Below are 25342 nucleotides of genomic sequence, written 5' to 3'. Positions count from 1 at the left end.
AGAAAGAATGGAGAGAAGTACACTGTCTGATTTCTGGGGTGATGAAGAAAAAGGAGCAGGAAGACAGAGAAGGAAATTGAGCCAGGGATCTGAAATTTATGGTTAATATTATTTATTAGTTAATGGCCTAACGTCTGAAACATTTTCTGATTTACGGTAGTAGGTATGGTTACTTATATATTTTTAGTTTTTTATTTTAGTTGTTCATTAAGTGGTAAGACCACCTCTCTTAAACGGTGGTTAAGGTTTTAGCTGGAACACGGTTAATCCGGCACTACCCTGGGGTCTTTTGGCCTAGTATCCCACTCAGCCGAAAGATGCCAGGGTGTCTTGTTCCGTGACGTAGATGTCCAAAAAAGATTTCCTCCACCGTTGCCTGTCAGAATTCAATGGATACCTTCTTAGGCTCTTACTGTAATCTGGCAATACGGCAAAAAAAATTACTCTCGGCTGTTGACAGAGTTGTTTTTACCAATTTTACTAAGTGTGTTGGAATATTGAACTCTACCATGGCTTTGTATAGTGGATTTCTATCTGTTAAAAAGCCAGGTGGACTATAGTAGAAAAACTTTTTTGTGGCAAATAAGTAGAGGTACCATACCAGTCAAATACTGATATTTAATTTATATATAATCTAAACCCTTTCCATCTCTATCTGTTGTCCCATTCTCCATCGTTTAGACCGCTCTTACTCATGGAGTCGTCTACTTTGTTCCTCTAGGATTTTCGGTCTCGTCCTCTTTTCCTCCTTCCTATGGGGCTCCATTCGGTTATTCTCTTTATCCATCTGCTGCCACTAGTTCTTACATGTCCATACCACTTTAGTATTTTTTGTTCTATGTATTGTAATGTTTTTATTTATTCTAATTTATTTATTATTTATTTATTAAAGGTTCTATTTATAACACTCACAAATTTATTAAAGTCTTTATTTGTACTATATATATCTAATTTATTTTACACTTAATAATTATATAATTTATCTACATTTATAATTAGTGCGGTACAATTTAAACGCGGCGCGTTTATATGTGATGTATATATAATGAAAGTTCCGTCATACTTATACGAAAACAGCTGTTTCTCGAACCCCATGGTTGTTGCATGGTTTGCACGGGCCTATTTCCGGAACGTTCGAATGGACCGGTTTTTATTACTTGGAATTTCTGCCAGCTAGTCGAAGGGTCGTATAATCTAGAACATATTAGTGAATAAACAACATGTTTACAGGTTTTTAATATGACTCATATTTTTACATAACAGTATGTTAGTATGTCTGTTTCTATTGACGTTCTTTACTTTATTTCGTCATTACTTCTCCTATCCATTCTTGTTACTCTGCAGCATCTTCTCAGGCATTCCATCTCTGTTGCTACTATCTTACTGCTGTTTTTCTTCTTTATGGTCCAATTTTCAGCCCCATATGTCATAATACTTCGCACTAATGTTTTATAAATCTGTGTTTTTGTCTTCATATTTAGGTGTCTATCCCACCATCTGTGTTTTTGTCTTCATATTTAGGTGTCTATCCCACCATACTGAGATATTTATTTCGTTTTAGGAAAAAAAGGAAGTTTATTGAAAATATATCAAGAAGAGTATTGTGGGTATGAGGATGTCGTCGGATCCAAATTTGAAATCTTTCGTTGAAGGTTGGAATAATTAATAAGGTGTATTAAATGTATTATAATTTGTGTTGACTATATAGGAAGTTATGAAATATATATTGTGGATTTTACATAATGTTGAAGTTACTTTTACATACCACGTGGTGATAATGGATGCTATATGACACATATGAAAACAAGAAAATAGGGGATCCATCAAATATGTATTTAGATTGAGAGTAGACAAAAGAAGCAGAATAGAATCAGGTAATGTTATTTTATATATTCAAGTAGTTATATTAATACTGAGTAGACTGGTGTGAATTCTAGTTCTAATTGGCCATTTTAATGTATCTGATGAGGGGTTTTTTTAAAGATTTGAAAACTTCTAAATGTTCCAGGTTATATAAGAAGCCTTTATTACAAGTATGAAGAATTGCGAAATCTGTTTGTGGATCAAAGATGTGGTTTGTACGACGAATATGTTGTGAGAAATGGGATTGACCTGATGTTGGACATTCTATATATCTAAGCTGTTCTCTCAATCTAACGTTGAAGGATCTAAAGGTCTACCGTTGTAACACGCATTGCAGGTATAACGACATCCTCACACTCACAATACTCTTCTTGATATATTTCCAATAAACTTCCTTTTTTTCCTAAAACTAAATTAAATATCAGTATTTGACTGGTATGGTACCTCAACTTATTTGCCACAAAAAAAGTTTTTCCAATTTAGTCCACCTGGCTTTTTAATATATGTACTCATTATATAGAATTTGATTTAAGTCAACACGTGGTTTAAAAGTCTAACACAACATTGAAGAATCGTTCAGACTGGTATTACTAATTAAATCAATTCATTTTAATTCTTAATTCATATACACTTTTACACGTTGTCGAATAGATATACCTACTAAACTTATAACCATAAGTGACTAAACTTATAACCATAAGTGACTATAAGTTTGAATTTGTTAAAGTGTTGCAGAAATTTATTGTACAGACTTACCAATGTCGACTTGGACGTTACATCTTGTCTTGGTACATTAAAAACTCAAAATAAGACTAAAATGTACTGTTACACCGTTTAAATAGTACATCAGTTACCGGCAATCATGCCTATATCCGGCGCTCTACTGTCATATACCAGAGTTGCCAACCTCATTATTAATTTAATTTTTAAAAAACTCAGTTAATTTTTGGAATTTGTTGCTTTAAACAATTTATCTATTTCTCTTGTTTCCACATTAATACAAAAAATAAAATGAAAAAATTTTTAAACATACCATTACACATGGCTCATCCACGCCGACAATAAGTTTTTCAAAGTTTTTCAAAAGTTTTCAAATATTTGTATATTTATTACATATTTGGATTAATTTTTATACAATTTCCATTTAATTGTTTAACTACTATTTCAGTAAGGTCTGTTTGCTTCAAAAACTAGTTAACTTTAGTTACAACACTAAGAAATAGAAGAAGAAATGTCACAGTTTAACCTACATTAGCTTGTCAAATTTACCTCTTAAAATACTAGTAGACAACAAAAAAACTTAAGTTTACCAGTTCCTCTTCTACACAGTGATGTAGTGCCAATAAGCCCCCCTTTTTAAAAGTTTTATGTCCGTTTTGTCCTTTTAATTGTGTTCTGTTTATCCCTAATTGTCCTTAATTGTCTTTAGTTTTATTATTTTAACATTTGACATCACAATTTCTGTCAAAACAGAAATCAAATGCTTTTTTATCAAAAATCTGATAATTACAAGCCAAAGAAATTGCACACTCACAAAATTAGTACATCTAATTTAATTCATTGTCACACAACTGTCCTCTTACTGTAAAAATTTCAATAAATTAACACACTTTTCTAAAATAATATAAAAATTTTCTAAAATTTAAATAATATAAAACATCACTTTCATTTAACAAACAATCACATATACCTTACTCCTATTTGACTTGTTAACATCTCTCCCCTCAAGAAACTGCCTCGTTAATTGTCAGACAGTAACAACATTAACCGAAGCTCACTCAACATCAGCAATACAGGATAGTTTAAACTATGTATCTCGAATCAATAACTAAAACTTCTTGTACCGGAATGTAAGTAGTATTTTGTTTTTTTGTTTGTTACTAATTTATTACCATGCCATAGTTTATTTCTTACCAATTTGTGGGATTTCACATTGTCTGCTAAATCAATTTTATGCATATTAATAAACACAGACAGGTAGTATTGGCATAATTACTATAACCTTTTTGATCTTTATCTTTATAAGACAGCACCCTAATATGGACTTTTTTATAATTTCAGCATTTAATTTACTTTGTACCGTTTGACCTGAAGATGCTTTGCAAAGTGTAGAAAGCGAAACCGGTCGTTTTCTTAATTAATTTAATTTTTCTTTAAGAAACCCACACTGGTATTTGCCTATTATGTTTTCACGATATCCCGATAGTCGATCGTAAGGCTCTACAATTGACTTTCATCGCGGATGAAAAAAGTTAAACTAAAGGCTTTGTGTTCATTCGTTGAGAAGTTACAAACTTTTTGGAAATCAAAATGTAGAAAATTAAATAAAATTTGGAGAACATTTGTTTTCCAATTTTAAGAGGCACATAAATCTATTTCCAGAAAAAAGGTAATTTCCAGAAAAATGTAATCACCATATGATGGTCAACTATTGTTGGAGCATTCGGCAAGTTTGGTCTGGGACACCTTCTTACTAGAAAGTTATATAAAAGAATACTCTTTCGTGATGAGAATCTTTTCTTTTTGTTTTCTTAAATGTGTATATATATATTATTTCTACATAATATAAACGAATACCCTAGTATTTATATTTTTTGTACCCCTAATTTATCCGTGTCTTCTTGGTTTATATATATATTGTTATGATGTGTTTTTTGTTTGAATGATGAGCAATGAGTATTTTTAATAATATAATATATAGGGTTTTTATCGCGGTTCTCAAAGAATTAGCTTGTAAGTACTTTTTTAAATTATCTTTATTATAACTATTATGAAACACACATATATATCTAACCTAGTCAATGTAAATTTAAAATAAAGTATCTTTAAACTGATATTCTTATAAAACTAATTAAATTCTATAGACAATCTAAAATTTAAACAAACTATCTTCAAAATTGAAATTGTTATGACACTAACTAAATTATATTAACAAAATTTTGTACCTTTCTTTCACTGAATGCCTAAATGAACTATTTTCCACTAAGTATATAGATTCTAATCACCACTGAATGTCTTCGTACTTCAGTTCTCCTTGTTTTTTGTGAAATTACTTTTTTCAATTATCAGCTTCTACCAATTTAAGATATATTTTTCTTCACCAGCATCTATACACTACCAACCAAACCAGCAAACAGCATTTATATTTATTCTTCTTTTCAATATACCAATATCCAATTATTATAAGTTGATTTATACTAATCTCCAACCATAATATAATTTAATTTCTTCCAATATACCTTTTTTTTATCTTCAATAATTATTTGTGTATAATTATAAATGTGCATTAAATTATATGCATAATTTTTAATCTTCATTTAACTCACTATATTAAACATTTTGACTATTTGTACTTGATTTACTGACTCCAACTAACTTTCATAATAAACTGCTTGACTTCTGACTAAAAACTTCCAAAACTGACCTAAAAACTTCTTAAAACTCTTCTGACTGCACTATCTAAAACTTTTCTGACTAAAAACTTTCAAAAACTTCTGAACAATTGACTTCACTAAGTAAATGTATCTATCTTCTAACTAACTTTCATGATAAAAACTGCTAAAAACTTTCAAAAACTGCCTCTTCTGAATAAAAACTGCCTAAAAACTGCCATCTTGAATCCAAATCACGGGTATTTATATCTTTCGGATATTCCAGAACCATCTCGTAATAGATCATGTTCCAATTTAGTTCTATTTAATACATGTCTGAATTTTCTGGAACAAACCATTTCGCAAACATGGCCATCTCCGGAGATCCAGAGAATTCCATTCTTTTCTATTAATAATTTTGTTTACATTTAGGCTTTTCAGATCAGAATATATAATTAAATTAGTAACTAACACTCTAATTTAATAAAATACACATTTCAAACAATATATTATTATAATAACCCCACTTATATTCGTATTATGATTCTTAATTTGACACTTGGAGTATGTATAGTTGGTTGCCTAGGCACATGGCTCACTTAAATCTATTATTTTACAATTTATTATATTTTTCTATTATATTTTTACAATTATTATATGCTAATTTATTAAAAATTGCCCTCACATAAATATATTTTTATTAAATTCTCTAGTATATAACTTATTTAAAACAACCAAATATCTAATATTATGTAGTATATAACTTATAAATTATTTTCTATAAACCCTAATCATCACAATACCCCAAAATAATATTTAAAATAAATAATTTACTTATTATTTTTTTAAATATTAATTTTCTCATACCTTATTAAATTTAATAAATTAATAATTCAATTTTTTTTTTATTTAAAATGTGTTAAATACATCCCTGTTCGCTGTCTATGTCAAAACAGAGAACAACGTAGCACAGTTCGGCTATTCTATGGTCAAACTGTCATGTCAAATAGAGAATGGATTTTATCAGAGAATAAAATATAACCTTAATTAAAAATATAATCTATATTGTGTTCTGTTTATTTATAGACAAAATCTAGGAATTATTTCCATTCCACAGGCTTTCTTTCATATGAATTGGTAAGTTTTACACTTTTTATAAAGACATTTACACAATCAATTCTGTATCTAACCCTGATAAAGCATCTGCCACTATATTGGATTTTCCAGAAATGTATTTGATTTCAAAGCAGTATTCACTAAGTATTAGACTCCACCGATGTATTCTACTGTTTCCATATTTGTTATTTAATATAGACGTTAAAGCTTGGTGATCTGTTTCTATTGTAAATTCATTACCCAACAAATAAAATCTTAATTTTGTGACACAGTGTATTATACTTGCTAGTTCTAATTCTGAAACTGAGTAACCCTTTTCATGTGGCTTTGTAATTCTTGAAATGAATTGTATTGGGTATTCGACCCCATCATGTATTTGTAATAATACCCCTGATAATCTCTCTATTGATGCATCTGTTCTTAATATGAATGGCTGTGTGTAGTCAGGATAGTATATTTTCAAATTTGACAGAAAAATGTTTTTAATTTCTTGGAATGCTAGTTCTCTTCTCTGATCCCATCTCTAACATATTATTAATTGTTTTGTTTACTTCTTCTCTGTATTTATATGGTATTGGGTATGATTTTGTTTTAAAATCTTTTTCTTCTTTAACTTTTATACTATGGATATAATTTTGTGCAATTCTATTTTCTTTATTGACAAGTCCCCTGTGTTGCTGCAATATGGAAATGACTATTGATTTATATTCTTCAGGGCAATTTAAAACTTTCATTATATCTTCTTCTTTACAAATAAAATTATTCTTCATTATGTACTCATTATTCCTTGCTTCCAATTTTACGCACTCCGCCTCGTAGGCATCCATCTGCTTAAAATTTCCATTCCTTAAATATTCACTACAATAATTATTCTTTACATTCTTTTGGGACATTTCCCTATCATCAAAATACATTTCTTCTTCATAAACATCATTATTTTCTTTTAATAATATCCTATCAACTCTTATTCCTTCTTCTACCTCATCTTTCTGCATAAATTTAATTATTTGCCCTTCCAAAGTTACCATTCTTTCTTCAAAATCTATCTTTACTTTCTTCTTTTCCAATTCATCATTTCCCATTAATATATCAACACATAAATCCTTGACAATAAATCCTTGCATATTAATTTCTTTATTAAGAATATTAATTTTAAAATTGGCTAGTTTATCAATTTCACCCAACTTCTTATTATTTGCACCAATAATTTTAATTTTTGGAATCTTTATTATATCTGATAGTTTTAATGTATTAAAAATAAAATTCTCCGAGACTAAAGTACTTTCTGAACCAGTATCTATCATAATTTTAATCATTTTATTTTTGGCCAAAGCATTTATATAAATTAAATTAATAGAGTCAATAATTTTATCCTCATCTAAAGAAATAAATTCAGAAGGTTTTTCATAATAGCAATGGCCTAACTTGTAATTCAGAAAGTTTACTGCACAAAATTTTGATTATTAGAATTGTCAGATTGTATCTGACCACTTGGATCTGATGTCCTATGTCTTTCCCTACTATGACTTCTACTCACATTTTCCTGCCTTGTAGTACTTTGTTCCCTGTCTTCGCAGCTTCTATTCCTTCGAACACAATTTACCTGTCTGTTATAGTTAGGTCGCTCTGTATTTCTTCTATTGTTAAAATCTTGTCTATTATTATTAGTACTGTTATTAAAATGTTGTCTATTATAATTAGTATTATTAAAATTTTGTCTATTATAACTAGTATTATTATTAAAGTTCTGTCTATTTGGATTACTGTTATTATTATTAAAATTTTGTAAACTATCACCATATCTATTATAAGATTGTCTATATTGTTGATTATCATTATTATATTGAAAGTTATTATTGTTTTTTCTGTTGTTATTATTACTTGTCATATTGCCTCTTTGTATTCTTTGAATAAAATTAATAAAACTATCTATTGTTTGAATATTTTGTACAGTTACGGTTTGCACAACATCAGCATCAAAATGTCTAGATACATTTAAGACTGTTTCATCCTCTCTAAGTGGTGGTTCTAAATATTTTGCAACTGTTATCAGTTTTAATGCATAATCTACCATATTTGATTTTAAATTGTGATTATACTTTCCAAAATATAGAATTTCTCTAAACTTGGCTTGCTCTAGTTCACCCCAATAATAATTTAAAAATTTATTTTCAAATGTTTGAAAGTTATCTAAATCATTTTCAATACTAGCAAACCAAGTTGCTGCATTGTCATTTAATGTCATTCTAATATAATCTTTAATATCATTAATATTATTCACCAATCTTAATTTATGTTTTAAACTATTGATGTATACTCTAGGATGCAAATTTTTTATATTACCAGAGAATTTAATCCCAGTCTCATTTGTTAAATTTAAGTAAGGTCTCCCTATGTCTCTCATTTGTGAAATATCATCTATTCTCTGTTCCACATTTCTTATTTGATTACAATTTATTTGGATATTTTGTTGTATATCGTCTAATTTTTCTTCTGTGTTTCTCCTGTCTTCGTTAATTTTTACTTCTAAGTTACATTTTTGTAACTCTATTTTCTGTTCTATATCTATCTTATTATCTTGAATAATCCTCTTTACTTCTGTCCTCTCATTGTCTATCCTTTTCTTGTAGTCATTCCGTATACTTTTTATTTCATTTGCTACTTTTTTCTCTGCAGCTTCAAGTTTTTTATCCATTTGTTTTACAATTTTATTATTATTATCTTCTATTTTCTTTTCTAATTTTCTATAATTCTCTTCCAATTTCTGTTCCATTTTTTTCATGTCTTCTTTGACTTCTTTTGAATTCTCTTCCAATTTTTTTATGTCTTCTTTGATTTCTTTTGAATTCTCTTCCATTTTCTGTTCCATTTTTTTCATGTCTTCTTTGACTTCTTGTGAATTCTGTTCCATTTTGTGTTCTATTTTTTTTGTATTCTCTTCCATTGTCTTGTTCATCTGCATCAATAATGACATCAAAGCTGCCATATTGACATTTTCCTCTCTTTCTGGATTCATTTCTGCAGTATCTTGTGGAGCTTGAACTAAACTCTCCTCTTGTATAGGTTGTGTTTCTACTTCCACATCTTCTTCATTCTTTTTGCTTCTTGTACCTTTCTTTCCTTGAGACATTTTGAGACTTTACTTGTTCAAATATAATTAAAAATAAAATCTATAATTTTTTCTTTCTACTGATAATTAATTTAATTATATGAGAGCACTTATCTTCCCAAACTAATTCTTTTAAATAGAGAGCCCCACGTTGGGCGCCAAATTGTTATGATGTGTTTTTTGTTTGAATGATGAGCAATGAGTATTTTTAATAATATAATATATAGGGTTTTTATCGCGGTTCTCAAAGAATTAGCTTGTAAGTACTTTTTTAAATTATCTTTATTATAACTATTATGAAACACACATATATATCTAACCTAGTCAATGTAAATTTAAAATAAAGTATCTTTAAACTGATATTCTTATAAAACTAATTAAATTCTATAGACAATCTAAAATTTAAACAAACTATCTTCAAAATTGAAATTGTTATGACACTAACTAAATTATATTAACAAAATTTTGTACCTTTCTTTCACTGAATGCCTAAATGAACTATTTTCCACTAAGTATATAGATTCTAATCACCACTGAATGTCTTCGTACTTCAGTTCTCCTTGTTTTTTGTGAAATTACTTTTTTCAATTATCAGCTTCTACCAATTTAAGATATATTTTTCTTCACCAGCATCTATACACTACCAACCAAACCAGCAAACAGCATTTATATTTATTCTTCTTTTCAATATACCAATATCCAATTATTATAAGTTGATTTATACTAATCTCCAACCATAATATAATTTAATTTCTTCCAATATACCTTTTTTTTATCTTCAATAATTATTTGTGTATAATTATAAATGTGCATTAAATTATATGCATAATTTTTAATCTTCATTTAACTCACTATATTAAACATTTTGACTATTTGTACTTGATTTACTGACTCCAACTAACTTTCATAATAAACTGCTTGACTTCTGACTAAAAACTTCCAAAACTGACCTAAAAACTTCTTAAAACTCTTCTGACTGCACTATCTAAAACTTTTCTGACTAAAAACTTTCAAAAACTTCTGAACAATTGACTTCACTAAGTAAATGTATCTATCTTCTAACTAACTTTCATGATAAAAACTGCTAAAAACTTTCAAAAACTGCCTCTTCTGAATAAAAACTGCCTAAAAACTGCCATCTTGAATCCAAATCACGGGTATTTATATCTTTCGGATATTCCAGAACCATCTCGTAATAGATCATGTTCCAATTTAGTTCTATTTAATACATGTCTGAATTTTCTGGAACAAACCATTTCGCAAACATGGCCATCTCCGGAGATCCAGAGAATTCCATTCTTTTCTATTAATAATTTTGTTTACATTTAGGCTTTTCAGATCAGAATATATAATTAAATTAGTAACTAACACTCTAATTTAATAAAATACACATTTCAAACAATATATTATTATAATAACCCCACTTATATTCGTATTATGATTCTTAATTTGACACTTGGAGTATGTATAGTTGGTTGCCTAGGCACATGGCTCACTTAAATCTATTATTTTACAATTTATTATATTTTTCTATTATATTTTTACAATTATTATATGCTAATTTATTAAAAATTGCCCTCACATAAATATATTTTTATTAAATTCTCTAGTATATAACTTATTTAAAACAACCAAATATCTAATATTATGTAGTATATAACTTATAAATTATTTTCTATAAACCCTAATCATCACAATATATATATATATATATATATATATATATTAATATTATATAAAATAATATATAATAATATAATATATATATATATATATATATATATATATATATATATATATATATATATATATATTTATATATATACATATATTTTTATATATTATATTGTTACGATAAATGAGTCATAACCTTAAACATATTATTTCTAACCCATTCGTCTTTTCTAGATCATAAATATACCTGCCGGCAGAAATTTCTATAGCCATGGTTCCCCCTACGATATAAAAAAACCTGCTTTTGATGGAATTCCTTCGATAGAAGTTCATCGATTCTTCGCCGTAATTCCAGAACTAACGGTTGTTTATATATATGGGACATTTTATTTAAAGCGACAGTTAGTTTTGAACATCGCGTCGAGTTTTTAAAATGTAACGCACGAATTGTAATAAATGTAAATGAATTATATAATTATTAGTTTGTAATAAATTAGTTATATTGTACAAATAAAGACTTTAAATAAACTTGTAAGTGTTATAAATGTAGAACCTTTGATAATAAATAAAGACAATAAATTAGATTAATAAAAATACTACAGTGGTGTCAGAAAAGTGGGATATATAAAATAAATTGTGAAAATGACTACGATTTATGAGCTCACAGTTACGAATTTAAGAAGACATCTCGAGGATAGAGAATTAGCATCTACCGGAAAAAAGGCTGAGTTAGTCCAACGACTAAAGAACGCTTTGGAGGAAGAAGGTTTAAACCCGGAAACTTATATATTTGAAGATGCTGTCATCTTGTCGATTTCGAAACTAAAGTACAAAGTCTCCGGCGACATCGCATCATTAGAGAACAAGGTTTCTGGCGACATCGCATCATTAGAGAACAAAGTTTTTGGTGACATCGCATCATTGGAGAACAAAGTTTCTGGCGATATTTCTTAAGTTTCCGGCGACATCGCTTCTTTAGAAAACAAAGTTTCTAACGAGATTTCTTCTCTGGAAAGCAAAGTTTCTGCTAACATCTCTTCGGAAATCTCTAAAGTCACTTTTAAGATGTCTGTCCTGGACGATAGAATGTCTTCGTTAAAAAACCAAGTTGCTGCTGATATGTTGACCTTCGATGAAAAGATTAAAGAGATGGAAAGGAAGATTGAGGAAACACAGGGACAGCAGAGAAAGGAAACAATCCGATTACAGTAGAGACAAATGAAGACGATACGAAATGTAAGTTAGAAATACGGCAGGAATTTGAAGGAAGTGAAGGTTCTGTTCATGTGAAAGTCCCAACTTTCGACGGAAAATCGTCATGGAACAACTACATGAAACAGTTCGAATCAGCTGCAAGAGCGAATGGATGGTCTAAAAAAGAAAAGGCTGTAAACCTGACTATCGCTCTTCGAGGAGATTCCTTAGATGTGCTTCAGACCATATCTGTAGAGGAGACGGATGATTTCGAACAACTGAAGAAGAGGTTAAATATGCGATATGGCCACGAACATTTGAAGCATGTATATCAGTTGCAGCTTAAAAATCGAAGACAGAAGAAAGATGAGGCTCTTCAAGAATATGAGGTAGATATTGCCAGATTAGTACGATATGCTTATCCAACAGCTCCCGAAGACATAATGGAAAAATTGACCGTTCAAACATTTATTGATGGTTTTCGTGATCATGAAATGTAGAGAACATTGCGATTAGCTCGTCACAAAACGCTGGTTGATGTCTTATCCGTCGCCCTCGAATACGAGTCAACTACGCAGGCCTCTGGCGGGTACAGTAAAGTTAGGACTGTAAAAGAGGAAGGAGATGAAGATAAACTTGACCAGCTCGTTAATATGATGAAAAGTATTACATGCAAGAAAACGAAGACCATAAAATCAAGAAACTCACCATCAGAAAAACTAGAACGAGTCAGCCTTAGGGGGCAGCTTTGACCCGGAATTTTTCCAAAGACCTTCTCATACTAATAGCTTCTTTAAAATGTCGTGAAGATAGTGTATATGTAGATGGAGAAATAAATGGTAAAATTCATACGTTGTTGGTGGATACCGGAGCGACCAGAACCATTATACGCCCGACAGTTATAAACAGCCGTAAGAAACTGTTACCAACGAAGTTGCTACTTCGGACCGCTACAGGTGAAAATGCCAACATTCATGAAGAAATTCAGGTACAATGGGGAATTGGAGCAGAAAAGTTCGTCCATACTGTTATAGTTGCTGACATCGAAGAGGATGTTATATTAGTAATTAACGTAATGCATATGCATGGATTCCAATTGGATTTTAAGAATAAAGTAATCAAAGTTGGCAACGAGAAGGTTTTTCTTCATCCAGGCGAAAAGAGAGGAAGCTGAAACAATTGTTTAGTAAATGAAGAAAGACGGGGTGATAGAACCTTCTACGAGCCCATGGGTCTCTTCGGTGGTCCTGGTTAAGAAGAAAGAGGGAACGACGGGGTTCTGTGTGGATTACCGTTTGCTGAACAACGTTACCAAGAAAGATAGTTATCCTCTGCCGCGGATCGACAATACGTTGGACACATTGGCTGGAAGTAAATTGTTTTCTACTTTGGATTTGAAGTCTGGATACTGGCAGGTAGAAATGGATCTAGTAGATAAAGAGAAGACAGCCTTCACCACAGGATCTGGATTGTGGAAATTCAACGATATGCCATTTGGACTCTGTAATGCTCCTGCGACATTTGAGAGGCTTATGGAAAATGTGTTAAGGGAGTTATCTTGGAAAACATTTGAAGATCATCTGAAGAATTTAGAAAACGTTTTTAATCGACTTAAAGCTGTCCAATTGATGTTAAACCTCAAGAAGTGCCAGCTATTTCAAGGTAAAGTCAATTATCTGGGTCATATAGTCAGTAAAGAAGTAGTGGCCGTGCATAAGAGAAAAATCGATTCCATTAAGAAATGGCCAGAACCAACGGACAAACATCAAGTAAGAAGTTTTCTTGGACTATGTACTTACTACTGGTTTATTAAGAAGTTTGCAAATATCCCTAAGCCATTAACGTGACTTACAGAGGAAGCAAGAGATTACCGCTGGGATACAGACTGCCAAAATACTTTTGAGACCTTAAAAAAGCATTTAATCACTGCACCAATTTTAGGGTATCCACTGCCAGAAGGAGAGTTTATCTTAGATACAGATGCAAGTAATGTGGGAATTGGAGGAGTGCTGTCTCAGATTCAAGGAGGACAGGAACGAGTCCTCGGATATTTTAGTAAAGTTCTTTCAAAACCTGAGCGGAATTATTGTGTCACGAGAAGAGAACTTCTAGCAGTAGTGAAATCAGTAGAGCACTTTTATCAATACCTTTACGGAAGAAAGTTTTTAATCCGAACCGACCATGCCGCTCTTAAGTGGTTGATGCAGTTTGAGAATCCAGAGGGTCAGATAGCCAGGTGGATCGAACGACTCCAAGAATACAATTTTAAGATTGAGCACCGGACCGGAGTTAGCCACAGAAACGCTGATTCTCTTTCCAGAAGGCCATGCCCAGCAGAGTGTTCCCACTGCTACAAAACGGAATCCAAGGAAGCAGCAGTGCTAAGAACAACGATGGTCAACGACGACTGGACGTCTACTAAGATCAAAGAAGAACAAGAAAGAGATCCAGTTATACAGAAAATTCGAAAATGGAAAGAGGAAAACCGTCGACCACCTTGGTAAGAAATATCAAACCTATGCTCAGTAGTTAAGACGTATTGGGCTCAGTGGGACTCATTTTTAATGGAAGATGGCTTGCTCAAACGAGTACTGAAAAATGATGACGGTTCAGAGAAGAGAAGACAGTTGTTGATCCCAAAGAGCAGAATAGCCGAAGTACTTCGTCATTTACACGACAGTCCATCAAGAGGGCATTTCGGTGTAAAGAAAACCATTCAGCGAATTCGGGAACAGTTTTATTGGATGAATAGCTCCGACGACGTAAAGGACTGGTGTAAAAAATGTACTATTTGTGCTACGAGTAACGGGCCTCGCCAAAAAAGGAGAGCTCCTATGAGACAATATAATGTTGGAAGCCCGTTTGAAAGAATAGCTTTGGACATCGCTGGGCCATTTCCAAAAAGTGAAAATAGAGGCAAGTACATGTTGGTAGTAGTAATGCGAAAAAAGTAAGTAATCGTTACAAAGTAACAGTTACTTTTAGAATATCTAAGTAACGATGATTAAATTGAAAAAAGACTCGTTACTAGTTACTTCATGGTTTCGTTACATTGTTCCTGAGTCAGTGTGTAACTGAACGGTCAGCGGAACGGAAACTATAACCAAAGTAACTAAAATAACTTTACTACCTCGTACCACGCCCATAGTGCACAGTGCACTTCCCCCGCTTCGACAATCGATAGATGAGTTCGTTGATGTTCTGATGTTCATTCGGTGCAATTTTGTTTAGATACTGGTCCGTTAATTTTGTGAAAGTTATTTTCTAGTAGTTAGCACAATAATAAAATTGTCTAATTATGGATTTATTAAGTCAAAAAAGAAGCGCTATCTGGATACATTTTGCTATCACTTCTAATGATAAGGCGAAATGCAATTTTTGCAACGGTATGTATTCTTATAAAGGCGGAAATGTATCAAATTTAAGAAAACATCTTAAAAATAAACATCCAACAATGGCTCTAGAGGAACCACTCGAAAAAAGAAGCAGTCATCCTGAAAGCACTAATCCTTTGAACATGGAAGTAATGCAAGCAGGTAATTTTTATTTTGGTGCACAATTTAATTTAATACATACGTATATTTTTAATTTAGGTCCATCTATATCAATTGCAACTTCAAGGTTGGAACAAAATAAAGTAACACCGACGATGTACACTGAAGAGGAGAAGCAAACAAGACCTGTAAGTGTTGAAAAAAATTCGATTTTTAAAAAACAAAAACAGTCAAGTCTGCAAGGATATGTATCACGACCAATTTCATTATCACGTCAACAAAAAATTAGTGATTTAATATTAAATATGATAGTAAACGATCTCCAACCTTTTTCAGTTGTCGAGGATCGGGGTTTTCGTAAACTGTTAAATGAACTTGAACCGTCTTATATTGTACCACACAGATCAACATTTAGCAAATCTTTAATTCCAGCTAAATATGGAAGAAAAGTTCTCGAAGTTAAAGCTCTCCTCAAAACTGCTGAATATATCACATTAAGTACCGACAGTTGGACTTCTATTAATACAGAAGGATATGTAGCAGTTACAGCACATTTTATAACAACTGATTGGCAGTACTATGGGTGTTTACTGTCATGTTTTAAATACGATGGGAGGCATACTGCTGAAAATATAGCTCGTGAATTACGGCGAGTTGCAGATGAATGGAGTATTTCTGACAAAGTATACGCTATAACTACCGACAATGCGGCAAATATTATAGCGGCAGTAAAAATAACTGGTTGGGTGCATATTCCTTGTTTTGCACACACTATCAATCTGATCGTTAGGAATGGATTGGTGCACATAGAGGAGCTGCAAAAAAAGTTAAAAAAATAGTCGAACATTTTCATAGGAGTTCTCAAGCCACCGCTAAATTTTTTGAAACTCAGTCTCAAATGAATCCCACTGCTACTCCTTTAAAACTAATTAATGATGTACAAACAAGGTGGAATTCAACATATTATATGTTAGAAAGGGTAGTTAAATTATGTAACCCATTAGCTGCCACAGTTGCTGTTTTGCATAATCCAGTAAGTTTACCGACGGAAGAAGAATGGTTACTATTACAGGAATTCTGTAAAATATTAAAACCATTTGAGGTTGTTACTATAGAAATGAGTTCCGAAAAACAAATAACTCTGTCCAAAGTAATTCTTATTATTAAGGGGGTAATATCATCTTTAGAGCGAATAAGAGTTCAAATTACAAGTCAATTAGGAAGAGAGTTAATAGATTCATTGTTAGCCTCAATAACCACACGTTTTGGGAACCCTGAAAATAATATAATAATGGGAAAATCCTCTTTTCTGGATCCAAGATTTAAAACTAAGGGATTCAATAACGATGACTGTTTAAAAAAGGTTAAAGAGAGACTTCAAGAAGAATTAGTTGGGCTAATTAAAAAAAGTCAACAAGACGATACGGCCCCAGAGCCTTCCAATGATACATATCAGTTACCGTTAACGGAGACGTCAAGTACAGAAATTGACGACATCATTTGGCAAGATTTTGACAACTTAGTCAAATCTTCAAACACTGTAACAAGCCCAACGGCCGTGGCTATTGCTGAACTAAAAATGTTTTCAGAAGAGGCGAATTTAGAAAGAAAACAAAATCCTCTGCTCTGGTGGAAGGAGAGAGAAAAGATATATCCATGGCTTGCGGTATTAGCAAAGAAATATTTGTCAGTGCTTGCTACATCCGTTCCATGTGAGCGTGTTTTTTCTAAGGCAGGCCAAGTCATTACGGAACGAAGAAACCGCTTGAAATCAAAAAATGTTGAAACTATTTTATTTTTGAACTGCAATGAAAACCTATAAGTGAAGTACATTTTAAAAGTTTTTTATTTTTTTTTTTCATTGTTATTGTTAATTATTTTATTTTTTATATTTAGAATATACTTTTTGATAATTAAAAATTTCTGGTCTTTTTATTTATAATCCTCTTACACATAAAACAGGCTATCGTGCCTTATCTTAAATTTTATAGTTATGAGCTTACTTCTATTTTTTTAAAACATATATACCTAATTACCTAATACTTTAACAAAAGTAACTATATAGAAGTAACCGTTACAAAGTAACGAGTCCTAACACACAAAGTAACTAATCGTTACCAGTACTGAAAAGTAACTAAAGTTCACATCACTAGTTGGTAGTAATGGATTACTTCACTAAGTGGGTCGAAATTTACGCACTTCCAGACCAGAAGGCCGCCACCGTTGCAGATAAGTTGATCCAAGAATATATCAGCCGATTTGGAGTGCCTTTGAAGATTCATAGCGACCAAGGAAGGAACTTCGAAAGCGATCTATTCCAAGGAATATGTGATAGACTAGGCATGAAGAAAACAAGAACTACAGCGTATCATCCGCAATCGGATGGTATGGTAGAACGGATGAATAGGACAGTTGGCAAGTATTTGACAAAGATGGTGTCTGATCGGTTTTCAGCGAGACTCTTCCGTTCTTCACAATGGCCTACAGATCTGCTGTTAACGAATCAACAGGCCAGACACCAGCCAGGGTTCTATTCGGACGCGAAATACGACTACCTTGTGATCTAGAGTTTGGGTGTCGACCTGGAGAAGATGTAACAGGTGAAGATTATGTGATTGAATTACGAAGAGGAATGGACGATGTACACGACTTGGTTCATTCCCACCTTCAGATCGCTAGCGACCGAATGAAGAAACGGTACGATACACAAGCCGAAAAGGGTTGATTTAAGAAGAACGACAAAGTCTGGCTCTATAATCCCAAGAAGCAAAAAGGTTGTTCTACCAAGTTGCAGCAGTTTTGGGAAGGTCCATATCTCATTATGGAGAAGATCAACCATGTCATCTACCGAATAAGCAAGATTTCAAAGGGAAAGCCGATGATAGTACACCATAACCGGCTGGCGTATTTCGAAAGTGACCACGACCTATATGAAGAAGTGGAAGTAAACCAAGTCCAAGATGTGTCTGACCTGACGTTTGAGGAATTCATGGGGGCCTATGGAGTTACCGGTAAAGCAAGACATGGTGTTACCACTGAAGAAAAGTAAGATCTACTCGCGCTTCCCGATGACTACTCGGTGGCCCTTACCATCCCGGCTAGTATCAAAGACGCACCAGGGTTGGCATACATCTTTCGAAGGAAGTTCGGTCGAGTTGCAGAACTTCTATGCCAAATGCCAGCTCCCGGGAAAGCCTTGAAACTCCAAGAAGCATCACGTTACCTTTTCTACCTGGTAACAAAAGACACTGCCCGTGACCAACCTACCTACCGAGATGTATGGGAAGCCTTACTTCAATTGAAAGAGCACGTACTAGAGTCCGACGTGCAAAAGTTAGCCATGCTAAAGTTGGAGTGCCGCCAATTAGATTGGAAGGTTATCCGAAATATGGTGGAGGAGATCTTTAAAGACACCGAAGTCCAGGTGTTAGTCTGTTGCAATCCGCATAGTTACTGGTGCGGAGAGAAAACCGTCCCTTGTCATTTTTATACAACTGGAAGTTGTAAAAGAGGGTCCAGTTGCCGATACCAGCATACCGTTAAAGTTCCAGTCCCGACAAGGTTCCAGGAGGAACCATCGTTTAAGAGGGGGAAATGGTACGATAAATATTATGAGTCATAACTTTAAACATATTATTTCTAACCCATTCGTCTTTTCTAGATCATAAATATACCAGCCGGTAGAAATTTCTAGAGCCATGGGTCCCCCTACGATATAAAAAACCTGCTTTTGATGAAATTCCTTCGATGGAAGGTCATCGATTCTTCGCCGTAATTCCAGAACTAACGGTTGTTTATATATATATGGGATATTTTATTTCAAGGGACAGTTAGTTTTGAACATCGCGTCGAGTTTTTAAAATATAACGCACGAATTGTAATAAATGTAAATAAATTATATAATTATTAGTGTGAAATAAATTAGTTATATTGTACAAATAAAGACTTTAAACAAACTTGTAAGTGATATAAGTGTAGAACCTTTGATAATAAGTAAAGACAATAAATTAGATTAATAAAAATACTACAATATATACAATCAGTTAAGAACATCTTTCAAATGTTGTCTAATGCCCAATTTCCATTCCTGTCGGTTCTTCTCCAAGTTCTTTGGAACCCATTAATTTTCCTGCTCCTTCCATCCCTGTTGTCTTCGGTCTTCCTCTTTTTTATCTTCCTCTTTTCTGTCTTTCTATAGGTGTCCATGCAAGTACTTGTTTCGGGAGCAATTTGTTTTCCATATGTCCGGACCATATGAGCTACTTTTGTTGTATGTTATATATTATTTTATCTTCTATTTCTACGAGTTCCCTGATTTCTCCATTTTTTTACCCCCTTTCTTATCGAAATTCTCAGCGTTTACATTATTATATTCATTTCCGTTGCTCCTATCTTTCTTCAGTTTTTCTCTGTTTCACGTTTCATAATCGTATAATAGCATACTTTTTATCAGAGTTACAAAGATATTAAACATTGGTTATTTTTGTTTCTTTTTAATCCCTTATTGTAAATATATTATTACTTATATAAAGGAAAAGATGCAGGTATTGGTGGCAATTAGACAAAAAATTAATTTAACATGTATTCATTTTCTTTCAAGATTATTACAAATTACCGATAAATTCCTAACATGTTACTCTACTGCTTAAAGATTTGTAAATCTGAATTCAGATAATATTACACATTGCTTGTTTTTGTATATTACATTTTTTCTCATTTGTTCTAAATTTAACAAAAATTCTGAATGTTTTAAAAATTCTAAAGTCTAAATAGGACTAAAATATCTTACCACCGCTCTCTACACTAAAGTTAATGGCAGTTCCACGCAATTTATTGTTATGTAGTATTCGTTGAATATATGTTACAGTTCGTGAATCCACAAAGCACATTTTCGGCTTTAATTGTTTGATAAGAAATTCCTTTTCTTTATAACTTGCCTCTGGATCAAGTGGCGCTACTATAGCACCCAAAAATAATGACGCCAAAATTACTAAAAAATAAATTATATACCCATTATAAATATAATATATATATATATATATATATATATATATATATATATATATATATATATACAAACTCCTTTTTTTCTTTACGTCTCTATATTTGAGAAACTACGATATAATTTTAAATATAATTAATAAAAAGAACGATGTAAAATTTGTAAGTATTTTTAAACATTTCTATGTTTAATATGATTTTAAGAAGTTTATTAGCAACTTTAAGTTTCTGTCCATGAACTTTTCGTCACTAATATGCTTTACCCTATTTTTCATTGAAATTACTGTATTAAACTTTTGATGAGTAGGATGATTTGAAAAATAGTTTAAATATCTACCATGTTATGTTGACTTTTGATACCAATCTATCATTATTTTGTTTTGTTCAGTTCTTATTAACTTTGTGACTAGAAACGATACCGAACACTCACTTTCAATCTCTAAAGTAAATTGTATACGTTTATTAAAAGTATTAGAAATGTTTAAAGGTATTTTGAATTTGTGAAGAAGAAACAAAACAAATAAGGTTGTCTACAAATTGTTTAACGAAGGCAAAGTTAAAGGCGATTGTGGAATTACGGTATCAAATAAATGATCCAAAATTATAGTTGCTATTATGAGACTGAGTGGACTATCTAGAGGGCTCTAAATATTTGGCTGTAGAATTTATCATTAAAGTTAAAATAGGTATTATCAAACATACATATATTTTAGAAGTAATAAAAAGCTATCTTTAAAGATTGTTGTATAATTCTGAATTAAATTCCATCTTGATTGTATTATGTTTGTTCCATTGTTTGGGTATGTTGCCTTCGAATAGACATTTATTAAATAGTATTTTTAGATATGTGATGGCTTCTTCTCCGCCTTCCTTTACCATTTCTGCTAGGATTCCATCGCTTCCAGGAGCTTTATTCCTTTTTATTTCTTTTCATCACTTCTGAGTTTGCTATATCAGATTTACTTTTTTCTAGCTGTCCTTGTTAATATTTAATGGTTATTATGTTTTTCTTTCCTAGTTTCGGTTTGGTGTATTTGAGACTTCGGTTTTTCTCTATGACTTGTTCTATATGGTCTTTTTGATATTTTTTAATGTTCTCTTTTATCTGTTTTCTTATTACTCGATTAAGTTTCTTAAATTCTGCAGTGTCTCTTTTGTTTTGTCTCAGAAGATCTTTTCTTTGTTTTAGCATGCTTTGTGATTCTACACTTATTTTCGTTTTCTGTTAGCGGTTGCCACTTCTGAGCTTGCATTTAATAGTTCTTTTGTTATGACTTCATTGATTTCATTTAAGTTAAGTTTATCTAGATTTAATACTTTCGCGAGTTTTAAATTGCTTTTATATTGTTTTTCTATATTTAAGTTTTTCTAAATTTAATTCTATTTTTATTATGTTTTATCTCTAATTTGGCTCTAACCATTCGGTGATCGCTACTTACTGACGCCGTATTTATTACTGTTACGTCCTGTATGATATCTGTCTGGTGATAGCCACGTCCACTTTCTTTGAGGTTTTTTCTTATAGAATGTGTTCATTGCATAGTATTTGTTGGCTTGTAGGAAATTAACCTAGGTTTCTCCTCTATCATTATTTCTAACTCCAGAGCCGAATTGTCCTATATAGTTTTCGGTTTTTTCAAGTCGTTGTCCGATCTTAGCGTTGAAGTCTCCTATTATCATCGTATACGTGCTGTGATAATTCGTGCTAGTTTCTGCAATTTTCTCATAAAATTCGTCTATATCTTCATCAGGATGTGCTGCGGTTAAAGCGTATACTTGAATAATTTTCAGGAAGATGTTCTCATTTACATTTAGCCTAATTATTGCAATTCTTTCAGATATTCCTACAAATTGCTCTACTTTATGTGCATATTTCTTGGAAATTAGAAATCTACGCCATTTAGGCATTGTTCTTCTCGCCATTTGTAATATAGGACGTTACTGGACTCTAGTGTTAGGCACTCTTCCCCTTTTCTTTTTACCTCTGCTAGACCAATTGATTGATGATAGACAATTTAGACCCTGCTAGATAAAATGTCCCATTTTAAGTGCTTGATGTCTTTTTCGAGTTCGTAAACTTTTTCATCTTTGTTGGACTTTGGTCCTTTCATAAGGACCTTATATTTAGAGTTGCAATGTACAATCGTGTGGTTTTTAGCGATTTCTAGCTTCCCCCAGATTCCATGAAGCTGTCCTTTTTTCCAAAGGAGTGAGATTTGCCATTACTTTATGGTCTACCTACCTGGGGACCCATTTCTTTTGTTTTAAATATCGCCATATTCCTGTTAGGAGGTTTTTTAGCCTTAAAACACCACGCTGGCTAAACGGGTTGGTGAGTGATTTTATATAATCCCTAAAATCAAGTGATTGCCACTTCTGCCATCCACACCGTACCGAAGATATTCTTCTCCGCCGTGGCTGCCGTTGTGGACTTCATCCGTGACCTTGGACAAGGAACACTAGGCAGGCACTAGTTTCCCGGGTCATGAAACACCTGGAATCTGCGGAGGACAGGGATTGATTCATTGTCTCCAGTAATCCATCTCTATGGTTCTTAGTCTTTTTTGTTCGTTCTTTTAAAGATCATGCTTCGCAGCTATACATGAATATGTTCTTTTTCTTGTGGACTTAAAAAATCAAAGAAACAGTCCTTATCTTATTTAATGAAGAAAATGTGTAGCAAACTCATAACCAGAATGTAGCAGGCTCTGATAACCAATACCAAAAGAAGAAGTCAGCAACAAGAACATACCAACATTAATGCATAAATAAAAGATCAGAGACACATCATCTACAATTTTGTATAATAAATAAACATCAAAAATCATAATTTAATATAAACCCGAGGGTAAAATTACCACCCTTAGAATTTTCAACTCAAAAACATAGCTATTTACGTACAAGATGTCAGTTAAGACACCTATCAAATTGGTGTATTCAGTGATGAAGCAAGATGATCAACCCGATGTTTGGTCATGCCATGAATGCAATAACACGCCTTTTTACAGACTATATTCACTAAGCAAAAAACGGATTTGTAACAAAAAACTATAAGTTTAGTATATCAGTATATTGTAATACATTCGTAATATGTATAATAGTGTATTAATGGTGGATTTTATTTATTCGAATCAAGTTAATGTTTATCACAAAAAAACTATTAACTGTATCAGACTGGTAATAAATCTGTAAAAGTATGAAAATGAAACTTTTTTTGGATTTCTTTGTCCTGATATTTTCCGATTTCTTTGTATTGTTATCGAAGAAATAAATCCATCCAAATATAAGACTTGCTACTCTTTATTTTCTAATTCGTTAAAAGAAGTGAGAATAGACATTCTTCGTGTTTCATCAATTTTATCAAAACATTTAAGTCGGCAAGGGCATAGCTGTTTTTTGTTTTAATTTTTCTTCTAATCGATGCACGACTTATGGTAGGTTGTTCCAAATCACTCGGAGCATATTCATTACGTGAATCTTGAAAAGCATCGCTCTAGACATTATAAAACGTATTATACTAAACACAAAAGTACAACCTGTTCTTATTAACAAAACCTCAAAACATGAAAAGAAAACACCTAAACACCAGTACCACTCTGCCACCGGACCAGTGAGCGTTATCCCTACTCCGATATCTCCCACTAGACACGACCATTTCGTTGCTAAATCAGATAATTCCTGGACTTGCCTGATGCTTGCGCCGTAATGGTTGATAAGATAAATCCTTTGCTATGCTAACGATTTGCCAGATTCCTGAACCAAAATATGTGCAGTTGTACAGCTTCAAATTTTGTTAAATTTGTTAAAAATGGAGTTGCCCGGTTCTTGAAATGAGATTTTTAATTTCATTTAATGTCACTTATTTATGGTATTATGTGTATTATGTAATATATACCTTGTATATATTAATACAATTTGTAGCAGTACTAAAATAAAACTTAATAGTATAAATACACGTTCGTTTCAAGTTTACCTATTGTTTCATCGACGTTATTTTGACTACAAATGACAATAATGTCTTTTTCCTTAACTTCTCTTGCACTCATTTCTAATGCCAGCTTGATACTTCTTGCTTTCACCGTACCTCTGCTTTCGGTTCTACTTGTGTTAATATCTACCTTTAACAGAAAAGTTAAGCATTTTTAATTAAGCAAGATTTAAATTTATATTTCTTCAAAATATCAACAAAAATAGTTTTGTTAATTCAAATAAAAATACACTAAGAATGTCTTTCCAGGTCTTACGATGCTAATGTCCAATTTTTAGGCTATTTCTCGATTGATCTTTAGAAGATCATTCAATGTAATTGTGCTGTTCTGCCTTGGTATACCCTATTGATATATGTGATTTAACACTTATACTTTCTTACTGCATCATCGTTCATGTATGAGATTCCAGATTTTTATTGTTCTTATCCGACTTTCTTATGTGATATTTTAGATTTCGTTCTGGTGACGTTAGTTTATTGCTGAATATATATATTATGTATCTGAATTTATTCTCTAATTAGTCTCTAACCG

At 32.0% G+C, this 25342-nt stretch overlaps 1 protein-coding gene across 2 annotated transcripts in view; it reads right to left on the bottom strand.

Moving 5' to 3' along the window:
• The window catches only part of LOC140443473 (uncharacterized), a 96985-nt gene that overhangs the window by 59996 nt on the left and 11647 nt on the right, over positions 1-25342 (bottom strand). For both annotated transcript variants that reach the window (XM_072534760.1, XM_072534759.1), the window contains exons 2-3: positions 24796-24940; positions 20611-20811 (exon numbers count right to left, since the gene is read on the bottom strand). In XM_072534760.1, coding sequence (XP_072390861.1) covers positions 20611-20811; positions 24796-24940 — 346 coding nt within the window. The remainder of the gene's footprint in view (positions 1-20610; positions 20812-24795; positions 24941-25342) is intronic.

The sequence above is a fragment of the Diabrotica undecimpunctata genome, chromosome 6 (assembly GCF_040954645.1).
Source record: "Diabrotica undecimpunctata isolate CICGRU chromosome 6, icDiaUnde3, whole genome shotgun sequence".
NCBI classification, from domain to species: Eukaryota; Metazoa; Arthropoda; class Insecta; order Coleoptera; family Chrysomelidae; genus Diabrotica; species Diabrotica undecimpunctata.
The sequence above is the reverse complement of the archived record's forward strand: the minus strand, read 5'-3'. Positions and strand labels throughout refer to the sequence as shown.